Source organism: Toxotes jaculatrix, chromosome 7 (assembly GCF_017976425.1).
Source record: "Toxotes jaculatrix isolate fToxJac2 chromosome 7, fToxJac2.pri, whole genome shotgun sequence".
NCBI classification, from domain to species: domain Eukaryota; kingdom Metazoa; phylum Chordata; class Actinopteri; family Toxotidae; genus Toxotes; species Toxotes jaculatrix.
Window position 1 is genome coordinate 12,981,348 of NC_054400.1, and position 13,401 is coordinate 12,994,748.

General features: G+C 42.7%; 1 protein-coding gene across 1 annotated transcript in view; it reads right to left on the reverse strand.

Annotated features, from left to right (window-relative positions):
• LOC121184756 (netrin receptor UNC5C-like) overlaps positions 1-9,180 on the reverse strand; it is a 176,664-nt gene extending 167,484 nt beyond the window's left edge. Inside the window, exon 1 of the mRNA XM_041042606.1 lies at positions 8,814-9,180. Coding sequence (XP_040898540.1) covers positions 8,814-8,931 — 118 coding nt within the window. The 5' untranslated portion in view covers positions 8,932-9,180. The remainder of the gene's footprint in view (positions 1-8,813) is intronic.
• Between the last annotated feature and the right edge of the window lie 4,221 nt (positions 9,181-13,401).

Consider the following 13,401-nt stretch of genomic DNA (forward strand, 5'->3'; position numbering starts at 1 on the left):
TCTGATTTTCACAGCACTGACATTTTTTTTGTCCTTTGTCCTCATGATCGCACAAACAGCGACTTACACTTTGCTCTCCTGAACTAGTTTAGATTAAGTGAAGTAGACTTCATTCCTGACCTATAGAGGTACAAGCCAAACCCTTAACCTTGCCAAAATCCTAAAGCTGGCCAGTTTTGAAAGTGAGGGTGATGAAAACACCATAATCTCTGCGTGAGTGTAAATTCAAGTGGGTTGAAATTATTCAGTCATCCCTCTTCCACTGTTTTGTTCATCAAATCTCTTCCCTCTCTCTGAGAACAGTGATTAATTACTAACCCTGCAGTCTTTCCATATCTCACTCCCGCGCTTGATGTCCCTATATCCAAGCCACTATATCTTTCTCCCTCCCACTCGTTCGATATTGCTCAGCCTGGCTTTTCTGATTCCCTGCCTATATGATCACTTCTTCTCCCGGAGAACAAAAGGCTTCAGGAAGCGAGATTTTTACAGTGGAGAGTCATTATTCTCTTTCTCCGTTCTCTCCTCTCTCCACCTACATTACCTTCCTACCTGTTCTCCTCTGGGGGAGAGAAAAAAAATGCTGTGTGCATGGATAATTCTGGAAAATAGCGATGTGATATTTCATCTCCACGCACACACGTACACAGTGGACATACAAAACATGCCTTCTCAGCAAAGTACTGCCCATATTCATTAGCCACTTAGAATGCTGTGTTCAAATGAATCAAAGCAAACTGCTTACACGTAATCTTGTCATCCACGGAGTAAAATATATCGGGGTTCCTTATTACAGTTGGTGTGGAGCCAAAATAAGTGAAAGGACTTGTTTTAGCATGTGTATGTCTGTTGTACAGTGTGTGTTTGTGTATGCCTTTGTACTGATCATACACAATAACCTCTAACTGTATTGTGCAGGGTTTTTGTCATTTTTGTGCGTTCCTGCCTGCCTGCCTGTTTGTGTGTTATGCCCTTGTTTTTCCTAAGCCTACACAGGGTAGAGTACTGTAAATTACATCATGTCTACAACAGGAGTACATGCAACCAAAAACCTTTTTACAGCACATGCTAAATCCCCTTTTTCACGGCATCCTACAGAATTACAATGTACTCTTTCAAAACTGGCACAACTCTCACGTGTGTTTGTGTGTGCGTGGGTGCATGCACATGTGCAAAGTGCAGACGTAAGCCTAGGAGGTAAAAAGTTACAGTGGTGATTATAGTAATTATGGTTTCAGGTTTTTGCATATTCCTTCAGATGGACCACTAGATTACTAGACAGCTTGGCACAGAGAGGGTGAGAGTGGGGAAAAGAAAGGAGTTACTGTTGGGGTGAGGAAGGGAGGGAGGGGCTGGACGGAGGGAGCAAGGACGAGTGAAAGAGAGAGGAAAACTGGCAGAAAAGGGGGGATGTCAAAAGGAGAACAAGAGAGAAAAAAAGAGTAACAAAGGAAGAGAGAATATAGTGGCAAAAGATACGAGGAAGAGAAAGACTAATCCTTCAGGCGGCTTCCTAATGCCACTCAGCCCACTTGCTCGCACCCTCCTCCTCCTCCTCCTCCTCCTACTACTACTCTCCCCAATCCTCTCTCCACACCAGGAGTTCTATGGGCTTTTACAGTGCGGCTTTTGTTTCCTATCAAAAAAGGAGCATGAATGTCAAGTTCACCAAAAAGAAAAGACAAGAAAAAAAAAAAAAAAACACCTTCTCCCTTTGTTGTTTTTATTACTCTCTGCCACGTCACTCTTTCACTATTTCTTCATTTCTCAGTTTCCCTGTGTTTCTGCTCCTAACCTTGTCCCTCCTTTCTTTATCCTTTTTTTTTATCCTTCTCTCGCACTCTTTCAGTACAGAACAATACCCATAACAAGCTTTGCATGGAAACAAAAAAGGACCCGGGTCCCAGCCTCGTGGACCCCCTGTCGCGGCACGTCGTCTTTTCTCAATGGCAGCTTAATTACATATTCATGGTGACACAAATAAGACTCTCTTGCCCCAACACACAAACATGCCACGCAGCCAAAACACCCAGCACCCATCTGCTGGTCGTGTGTCTGCCCTCAAGGAATTGTTGTTTCAAACAGAGCACACATATGTAGAAATGTGCTGTTTTTTGTGTCTTTTGCATTTGTGTATGTTTAAGGAGTGACACCTGTGCAATGCTGCGGCTCATATGGTTCAGTATTGCAGATAATACTGTAAAAACTATACACATATCCCCAAATCTTAAGCCTGTCTTTAATATGAGCGCCATTAGCAAAAAATCTGGAGACGCAGCAGATTGGTGCTTTGGCATGAATCCAAACAAAGTGTCAGAGACAGACACGGGAAGGGACAGGGGATTAAGCTGAAGAGGCAGAAGTTGGTTTCTTCACACACAGAGAGAGAGAGAGGGGGGAAAAAAGTGTCTCCGGTAATCGCTTGTCTCCAATAAGCTCAGTGTGCTGCACGTTGTTTTTGAAGCATATAACCAGCCCTGGCTATTTACTGGAGGTTTTACGGTATCAAATAAAAAGAATATATAGACCATGAAAAGCCTAAGCTGCCGGCTGTGGATAGAGGCAAGGCCTTAAAACAAAGAGATCCACGGTGAGATTTCAATGGAGAGCAGCTGGCATGGTGAGGAGCTCCATTTCTCTACCTGTCTCCTTCCTTCTTTCCTTCCCTTTCAGATCCATCTATCTGTATTGGAACCATACGTGTGAGCGTAGGCAAACTCTCTCCCTCCCTCTGGCTGACTGATGAGTTTCTGTGACCACACACACACACACACACACACACACACACACACACACACACACACACACACACACACACACACACACACACAAATACACACATACACACAAACACAAAATGTCCTGCTGCTTGTGGGCTCTGTTCAGAAGCACAACAATATGTCCACTGTTTGGGCCACACTAATTAAACAGTGTAAATCTAACTGGAGAAAGAGACAAGAGTGGTGCGAGACAGCAGCAGAGGAAGAGAATAATAAAACAGAGCTAAAAGTGAGAGAGGCGAACAGAATGTCAGAGGTAGCAGATGGGAAAGAGAGAAAGATGAAAGCAGGACAGAGAAAATGAGAGATAGAGTCAGAGAGAAAAATGGGTACAAATGACAGCAGAGAGGAATTGAGACGATGGACAACAGTACAGAAATCTGTGGCCTGGCACTCAGTGGGAGCAGTTCACTGAGTCCAACTGTTTACCATGGGATTCAGAAATGCCCAGTTTCTCCTTGCACTTCACTGCAAACAATGACAAGAGAATTTTGTCATAGATTTCTCTTCTTTCTCCGCTAATTTTGTAGGACTTTTTTTCTGTGAATTGTAGTGACACAGGCAAATAAGAACTTTTAATTATTCAATGATAATGTGATTTTTTTTTTTAAATAAAATAATAATTACTAAAAAATATTTACTATAATTTACAGTGGGGTTTCTAGATTTGTTGTATCCTATGTTACAGCTTACTTATTTGACTTGATAGATAATGATGTAAACATGCATCTAAATTTGTGATAAAAACTGTAAAAAGGGTTTATAATTATTTGCAGTGCAGGACTGCACAGGATGAGTGGGAATTACATAGTAGGCCATTGATTGGGAACAAACAGCTTTCTCCCAGAACACCCACCCCGCACACACACACAGACACACACATGCAGACACACACTCAACTAAAACAAAAAGCCTGGAAATGAAAGCCCCAAATGAGGCCTTAGGTTTCGCAGGCCATGAAAATTTCATAATTCCAGATCTTTACATGAAACTCTAGAAGGAATTAGGCCTAACAGCAGGAGACGCTGAGAATCAGTTTCAGAACATTTAGCTTCTCCTTTCTCTTTTTCCTCTTTTCTCCAGCTCTGCCTGTCTCTCTGGCAAACATGCACGCTCTAAGACATAAATGCACACCCAAACACGCATAGTCCCACACACACACAGGGACGCATTCTTATATTCCATCCTGGGTTTTCCCCTGCAGAGAGTGAGAGATAGCAAATGGTGCAAGCGGTGTGACGCAGTTTGTCGACACAGCCTTTTTAAAACCACACTTCTTCAGAAAACGGATTTCATCTCTGCTTTCCTCAAAGAAAAACGTGCTTGCAAAGTTCTCTACCGCTACACAAACAACCCACGTTCAGGCTCTTGATTCTTGAAATAGGCCGAGGTGTAATTGCTATGTGTTCCAAGTACACCATACATAAAACGCACAGAAGTGTAGGTGGACTTGCAAGGTCAAGCATTTTCACAGCCCAACATAAAGTCTGTTGGATGAATGGATGAACCTACAAATCCAAAGGGAAGGAGAAAAAGGGTCAGCAGCAACCATTCAGCAGCTAACACAGAACACAACCTGAAACGACAGAGATAAATGTAATAGAAAAGGTGGGTGGAAAAATGTCTCATCACTGGTCACACTTAAAGTAAGAGTCTATGAAATGTACGGATGAGTAAGCAAGAATAAAAAAAATAAATAAATAAAAAAAAAAGCCAGAGAGGGCGAGGGAGATCTGCCATCACTATGCCACTGCTAGCAGCAGGAGGGTCCTCTACACAAAACAACCCCAGACACAGTCAAAGACTTCCTTTCACACACCCCCGTGAACGCCTGTCCAAGCACACACACGCATGCACACACTGGTACGCTCACACACACACACACGCGGAGAATGCAGACAGAATGCAGCATTGTTTGACCACAGAAATATCTTGCTGTGTGTGTGTGCGTGTGTGTGTGTATGTGTGTGTGTGTCTGTGTGTGTGTGTGTGTGTGTGTGGGGCAGTCAGTCAGCTTGTCAAGTCCTAGTGGAGTGATCAAAGCTGGTACAAACCACCCAGAGAGATCTCTCCCTTCCTCATCCATTCATCCGTTCCCTCACTCTCTCCTACTTCCCCCTCTCTCGCTCTGATACAGAAACAGCATCAAATTTACCACATAAAACCGGCTCGGCCAATCAGATCGCGCTGGTTAGAGTGGCACAGCCAATCAAGTTGGCCTATTTAGTTTGCAATAATCCCCAGCTGTCCCCCTACAAGCACTGAACCCTGGATGGTTGCAGTGCACCATGGGACAGGATCAGAGCATAATGGGAGACAGCATGGGAGCTCTGGCAATATCATAATGCCAAGTGTGTGCACACACATACACACACACACAGGCAATGAAACTGCATGTGAGCTCTGCTGGAACACTGTTATAATGCCAAGTTCTCACACACATGTACAAAATCACACAATCACCCACATATAGACAAGCTGGCACACACACACACGTATGCACAGAAAGACACACACTCCTCAGGAGTTCTCTGAGAACATCCCCAAGCTGCCAAGTTCATGAACAAACACACACACACAGACACACACACACCTCACAGCAGCACTTTCAGTACATCTTTACACCCTTGCGCCATCAGGTTCACAAATATGTACCTACACACCCACACCCACCTTTGCAGACACACAACCTTCATCACAAGTACATACACACCCATATATTTATTTCAAACTACGTTGTTTTAAATCAACTGTGTCGTTAAAGAATACATATTTAAACAAAGTTTAGAAAAACCAAAGGCTCCTCGAATGGAAGTGTGTGTTAAATTTACATGAAAGTGCGCTTCAGAGCTGAAACACAACATGCCACAGAAACATGAGCATCTGTAACCAGAACCCAGCAGCCAAACTGTGGAATCTGAAATGACGGAGACAACGGGGCCGTATAAAGCAGAAACACACCAAATGTTTTCCCCAACACCCTATAGCAGCTGAACTGTAGAACCTGGCTACACCGCAGCTTAGTCATCACAATAAACAAGGGGGACTTTTCAGAGTTTTTAGAGCGATCTTGACACCCATTCATTTCAGATCAAATGTAAGGGGGCTTAGCTAATGGCTTTTTAATAGGCCCAAAGGCTTGAGGGTTGGGCTTAGTAGGAAGGCTGACACATGCACTCACGCTGGCATGAGAGGATCTCAACTAACACTCACCTCTCATTGTATGTGCACATGTCGGTGAGTGCGTGAGAGAGAGTGCGTGTGTGTGTGTATGTGCGAGACACTCTTCCATAGCGTATCAGAGTTTCTATAGCTCTGCAAAGCTAGCAGAAAGATGATGTCTACATGCCAGATTAAATGACTAAGAGCTAAAAAAAAAAAAAAAAAGGTTCCTAATTAAATGCTTAGGAGCCTGGATGTAAAGTAGAGCGACTTGGATTGAATCCATTTTGTGTGGGATGAGTGTACTCAAAATGGATTTAAAAAAAAAAAACACCTAAAATAATTGTAATATTTGATGGTCCTCGTTATTTTTCATTATTAGGTTTGAATCCTAAGCAGCACCAGCATCATTTCCACAAAAGCCATCATCCTCAGCATCATTAGTCACGACCTCAAAAACAAACTCTGCTATTAAACTCACCAAACCACATGTTCCACAGAGGAGTTAAACTGGAGGCAACAACTGACCATAAGACACTCAATGATGCATGAGCAGAACTAAATAGCAGAACAACTTGGTTGAAACAGCTATTTGTATTTCACATTCAAAGACAAAATGCACTTAGAAACACAGAGTTTACAATTTCAAGGAAGCTCTCTACCTGGTTGAATAGGGAATTGAATCCAGCGCTGATGCACAGAGAGGATCAGCTATGTACACAAAGCAACCCACTCCCCCACAGCTAGGTCAATGTGTTTGTGTGTTTTGCCCCATTCAATAGAACAACTAATGGAGTGACTAGTCACGCACAAAAGAAACAACTTCAGAGACATGAGTCAAGTTGTTTGGAACATAGAAATAACAGACAAGTGCAAACTAAGAGGGAGAGGTGAGCCAGAGAAACATCAAGCTTTAAACTGGAAAAAAAGGAGGGGGGGGGCAAAAATGAGAGGAAAGCTGAGCTTCTCAAGAGTGTGGAAAGACTGAAGAGTTTCATCTGCCCGAAAAGCATCAACAGTTTTACTTTCCAATTATCAGATTTCTCTGCCAAAGTCAAATTGAGTCGCATGTTGGTGGCAAGGTGCGATTTATCAGCATTAGGCGAAAGCCGGCTCAAATCGTGTCCCCTAAATTGCAATGTATTGATTTAACAGTAAACCAATAGAGAACGGTCATAATGAATATTGGTGGGTGTTGCTGAAATGCTGTTCCCCTGGGCAACGAGAGAAAGGTGGCACTAACATCATGTCCAATTACTACTCAAATTTAACACACACACACACAAAAAACCCTAGGCTAATCAGTAAAGTTGATACCAATTCACTGACTACATTCTGGAGTAGACTGGGCCGGTTACAGTATCCTCTCAGAGGCTTTCAGGTGGAATATTAGTCGTATAATGGAGCGTAAAGATTGAAGGAACACTGAATCCTGATAGGACATTAGCATATTATTCTTAATAAGGGATGAAATCCGCAATAAGGGGCTATGTTAAGGTCAGACTCGGGTTAGTGAGGCCATGCAGGAAAAATGTGGTGAGTTAATCAGCTTGGTAAAAACAACAGAAGTGTTGGTCATTAATGCATCTGGACGAACGAATTAACAAGGCACAAGTTCTTCCTGAGAAGGTCACCGAGAGTGTGAAAGGAGAGAAAGACGCCTGACTTTCCCTTCAGCGTTTCCGAGCAGCAGCCTATTAAACTCACGGAGCTCTTAAATAAAGATAAAACGTCTTAATGGTGGAAAGTTAGGCTGCTGCCTTCAGTCTACGATCGGCGATCTCCTCCACAAACGCCATCCGCTGCGCGGCCGCACGCCACTCTTCAGAAATATCACTTTAATATTCCTGTTATGCTTCACTTGGGGCGTGTAGTGTGAATACAGTACGAACACATAACACCTGATCATTTTAACGGCGCAGTATTAATACACTCCGGATCCTATCACAGGCTAATGATGGTGAGTTGATGATCTTGTACCATTTTTTCTTCAAGTTCAAATCGTGATGTTTGCAGGAGCATATTTCTTCTGCGGACTCCGGGTTTTGTTTTTGTGTGTCTGTGTGTGAGTGTGTTGTGAGGGCTTTTGTGTAATTGCCTGTACGCTCCCGGCGGCTGTGAGTGTTTGTGACTTCTGATCAATTTTCCAATGGGAGCAGCGAAGCGTCGCTTCTATTTTCCGAAGTGCTCTGCAATGAGACATTGGTCGCCTAATCGTGGACTCCCAAGTCCTGCCCTTCACAGTTTTCACCTTGATTTAACTGCAACCTCGGAGCTGATCCACCACTTTAGAAAACGAATCAGTCCCGATGGGGGAGAAAAAAATCACTGTATTACTGGATTCTAACGTGGACATGAAGTCCCCCTCCTCCTGTGCTCCTCGGGAGTTTTTGCAGTCACATTCGTATCTATCTGTTTCTCAACAGCAAGTGGAAACCACATATGCATTATTAGTCACCCTTATTGAATCTGACCGCACATACATGGCCAGTTTTCCTAAATTAATTAGCCTCTATTAGTCGTTTCTCGCGGAAAAACGTGGGCTCCGAGTTTCGCCTCTCAGTTTGTACCGCTCAGTCAAAGCAGGCAAAGAAATGCGCAGATGTACATGGTTTACACCTTCAGACACTGACCGTAAACCATCCGCTCATCAGCACCAGCTCCATTTAAATCGAAATATGGCAAAAGAAAAAACAAAAAGTATACCTCCTCGGCAGGATCTACCTCTGCCTCTCAGCCTAACTGACATGCCGCTACTAACACACAACCGCATCCCAGCCGTGAGGGAGAAGGTCCATCGCTTTGAAACAATTAAGGTGTTTAGAAAGAGAAAAAAAAAGGTCTGAAAGAAGAGACGCTCTCCCGCCTTACCTTGGGTGACTCCTAGGTGTACGAGCACCAGGAGAACCAGGATCCCCGGCGTGGCGCACATCCTCGCCAAGCTGCAACCCCGGTGTCCTATTCCACTTCTCTGTCCACTTTTCCCCATTACGAGCGACGCGTAAAACACATAAACGCACAAAAACTCCTCGGTCCACGGTGGGGGATAATGTGAACCCCCACCCTCCCCTCCACCACAGGATCTGCTGATAAATCAAACGAGTCCAAAAACCAGAAAGGTGGGTAAGGTGTACAGCCTCGAGTCCCGGTGTCTGTGTCCGTCTCAAAGAAGCGCAGGTTAAGCTGCGAGAAGAGAGAGAGAGAGAGAGAGAGGTGGTGGAAACAGCCACGGGGTCGACTCGTGTCAGCGGCACTGCTGTCTTGCCACTAAGCTCTGCTTTCCTCTCTGTGCGCTCTCTCCTTCTCCAGTCTCTCCGTTTACGCAGAGAGAGAGAAATGCCACCGCCCTCTGGCTACCATACTAGACTCTCTCCTTCTCCCTCTCTCCTTTACTCTGCCTCCCTCTTTTCATCTCTTTCCTACTTTAATAACACAAAAACAGGATGGAAATTAAATTTTCACTCAAACATCTGAATTAATGGCCTGTCTGAATTGGGATACTGTTTTACAGATTTAGGATGAAGAGCATTCTCTCCCACTCTCGATCCTTATGCCATCTTTAAATTACCTCATCACACTTTCTTGAATAGACTTAAGAGACTGTGACAGATATTTTACTTACTACTTTCTTGGATTTATTTCTTTATCTCTAGGTACGTTTCTGTGACTTGCTTGCTACTTGTGCTGTATCTTCCTTGTTTTTGCATTTGTCTAATCCATTGTATCCATATATTGCTTGCGCGTACATGAGCCCGTGCGCGCCCCTAATTACTGCCGGTGTGGAGCAAAGCCGGGAGCCACGTTTCCCCGAGAGCTCACCGACTGATGTCTGCCCCCTGACGGCCACTTCCGCTGAACCTGCAAAAGCATGTACTGTATCTCCACAACAGAGTCCATCCACCTTAATGCAGGCAAAGATCACTTAGGTAAACCAGACTGATGGAGCTTTGTCTAACAGAAAAGTAATATATAAACAATATGAAAGCACGTTATAGCTGGTTTTATTTATCTCTATGACTGTGTACAGTGGCCTGTTTACAAGGATTACATGGAGTTCAGTCACAGCTATTGTACAGTTACCACAACAGCAATTATGAAAAACAGTTCATTTTATAAGATGTCTTTTACAGCCATCACAAACAAGAAATAGAGGCTATAAAAAACAAAGATGATGTTTCCGTCAAAATGAAAAATCGTGTAGTAGCCATAGCGACTTGAAAATAGAAGGACCACAGGTTTGTTTCACTGTTCTGAGTCCACATTTCCACATATTCATGTCAACACATTCATGTGGCAATCTTTGTTTTGCAAAAGTTCAGTAAGGTATGATATACACCCTTTTTAAAAAAAAAAAAAAAAAATCCTCTACAGCTACGTAATTCATTTCCCCTGGTGGGATTAATAAAGTTGTTTCGAGTTTGAGTTGAGTATAACCTGTGCCACCTCCAAATGTCTGACTGAGCACGAACAAGATAAACATTTAAGCTGACCCCACGAACAAACCCAAAACAAGCTCAATTCATATTTGTGTGCGTGTGTGTGTGTGTGTTTGCAGCATACAAATACACACACTCGTCCAGCTAACATAACTCTCAACAGTGTTGCTGCACAGTCATTTGAGCAGCACAGCCTGGATCATGCATTGTAAATGGCAATAGTAAAATATGTGCTTGGTGCCATTTGTCACCACAGCAGCCCCACAGCTCAGTGACTACCACTGGAAGTAGCTGCTACCCGCAGGGACCTGTAAAAGCCTTTTTATTCTGCCACTTTATTGGGAATGGGAAAGCAATAAGTAACACAAGAAACATATGGCACACTTGGATATGGATCAGCACTTACACGAGCAACAGTCAGTGGCGATGGGATTTTCACAGTTCCATGTGGTAGTACAACACGTATATATTTTATATACACTGCCAGTGAGTTAAATTTGATATTTAAGAAGTTTATTACATGACACTTTAGGCAAATTATTTTAAAATTCTGTTTAAGTTAGAAATCCCACAACTCAGCATTTAAATACGTCTAGCATCGTTTGCCTCCTCTACCTGAAGTGTTGGTCGGTCCACCATTTTGGTCTACACTCAAATATCTCAGCAACAGCTAACAAACTTTGAAACTTTGTACAGACATTCATGATCCCCAGAGGATGAAGCCCACTGATTTTGATGATCCCTTAACTTTTCATAATTTATCTGTCCAATACTTTGGTTTCCAATCAAATACCTGCAAAACGACTGATATTTCCAGCAGTCTCAGCTGCTAATTTACAAGAGTTAGCATGCTATCAAGCTAAACTAAGTGGTGACAATGGTAAACACTACACCTGCCTAACATTGGCGTGTTAGCATTGTCATTGTGAGCATGTTAGCATGTTGATTTGAGTATCAAAGCACCACTGTATGCCTACATTCATCTTCTTAGAGGTGCTAGCTTGGCTGCTTGTTACTTAACAGTGGATTAGTAAAAGTACATATAGGCCTATTGTACAAATTTGCCAAAACGGAAGTAAAGGAAACACTGAATAGTGTCTAATACGTATATCGTTACTCAGTTCAAATGTGATTTTAACAGGTTGTCGCTAGTTCAGATCCACTGCAAATTCCAGGTACAAGCTCATATTCTTGGAAAAGCAGACAGGCCACTGTAGCAGTTATTTTAAATGTTGAATGTAAACGTGGTTCCTCTTCCTCACTTTTCAGTTTGGGTTCTTATTTCCACTACTGTGAATGGGAGATGTGCATACTGTTCCTCCACTTAAACTGAAAGAATAAAGGTTGTTGTGTGTGTGTGTGTGTGTGTGTGTGTGTGTGTGTGTGTGTGTGTGTGTGTGTCTGTTACCCTGTCTGCCCCAAAGCTCGCTAGATCTACTTTTAACTTCCCAGAAGACTTTGTCACACTGTCTCCATCTCCCCCTTTTCTTTGACTGGGAGGATCATCAAAGACAGCTCAACATTACTTTATTCATGTTTATCATCATTACAGATATACAGCATGTAGAAAGTTGAACATATTTCTCCATTGGTTGTCTGTGCCTGTAACCCATAGCATCAAAGACAGCGATAACGAGAAGGGAAGACAGAAGACAGTGTAGAAGAAGATATTAGAGGATATCACCACCTTGATAATGCAGAGAAAAAGGTGAAAGAAAGTTTTTTTTAAATATATGCATTCCTAATTTGAGGAAAAAGGGTTCTTGCTCTGTTTTTACATAAATAGCCTACTGCTTTCAGTGTGTTTAATGTCAGTGTGCAACAAAATTACTAATGCCATGCAGTTATTTTCAGTGTAGACATTAGTTTTAATAGGAACAGTTTTAAAAGGAATCGTTCCATATTTTAGGGACTATACTTAATCGCTTTCTTTCTGAAAGTTATATGAGCAGATCAATACTATTCTCATATCTGGCTGGGTGCAGTGACTCTCTGGAGTCTTGTTTTCACCATGAGGTTGCCAGGCAACTGATGGAGACTACAGGACAGTCCCTATAAAAACCATAACTTTTTTTTTTTTTCTTTTTTACATTTCTGTACAGATTAAACAAACAAGATATAGCATGTTGGAGGGGCAGGGAGTCAGACTCTTACCTTTGGACAAAGCCAGGTTGGCTGCTCCCCCGTTTTCAGTCTTTATCCTAAACTAAGTTAGAGAGATGCTGACTCTAGCTTCACCTTCTTCAGTCTCTTGCCAAAATATATATATTACCCAAAATGTCAAACTCTTCCTTTAAATGTGTTCAAAGACACAATGTATTAATTAAAGTACGTATTTGCTTCAAACTGGCTGCAGAAACATCCATTAGATGATTAGGTCATGGCCAAGGTACGGCTTAAGTGATCAATATGTTTCTCGGGTGATCGAGCAGCATCTGAAACCCCCTCCCTCTACACACTTTTCTGATATCAGAATGGGGTGGGGTGGGAGGGGCTGCGTCAGTTTGTGTAACTTTCCGAAAGCGACGATCTGACATTCACACCCACTTGATTTAAACTTGTGTCTCAAGCTAAGATGAGAAATGGCTAACAAACACTATTCTCAAAACAGAGACGGTGTCTTTACATAATCAGTCATATCTACGCCATCATGTTACAAAGCAGAGGTGTGGGGAAATTTGCTTGCACACAAATAAACAAAACTGAGCAGCAAGAACAGGGAAGAGCACAAGGGCAGCACCCAGACCAGCAAATGGAAGATGTAATGTTAGGCCAAAGAAATTAGGCAGTGACGCATGTAGATGCAGTTGCTAGAGATTTAATCTTACCATTAACATTAACATCACGGCATACTAAGATACTTAAACATGTCTACTCTATTTTGACAATGAAGAAGAAATCAATGTCTGGTCTTTCCTGTAGCTTTACAGTATGATCAGATATTTGTGCTGATGTTGGTTGTGAACACGGACACAAAATAAATGGTTAAAGAGGAGGGGAGGGGGCTGTTCATTTGATTGTGC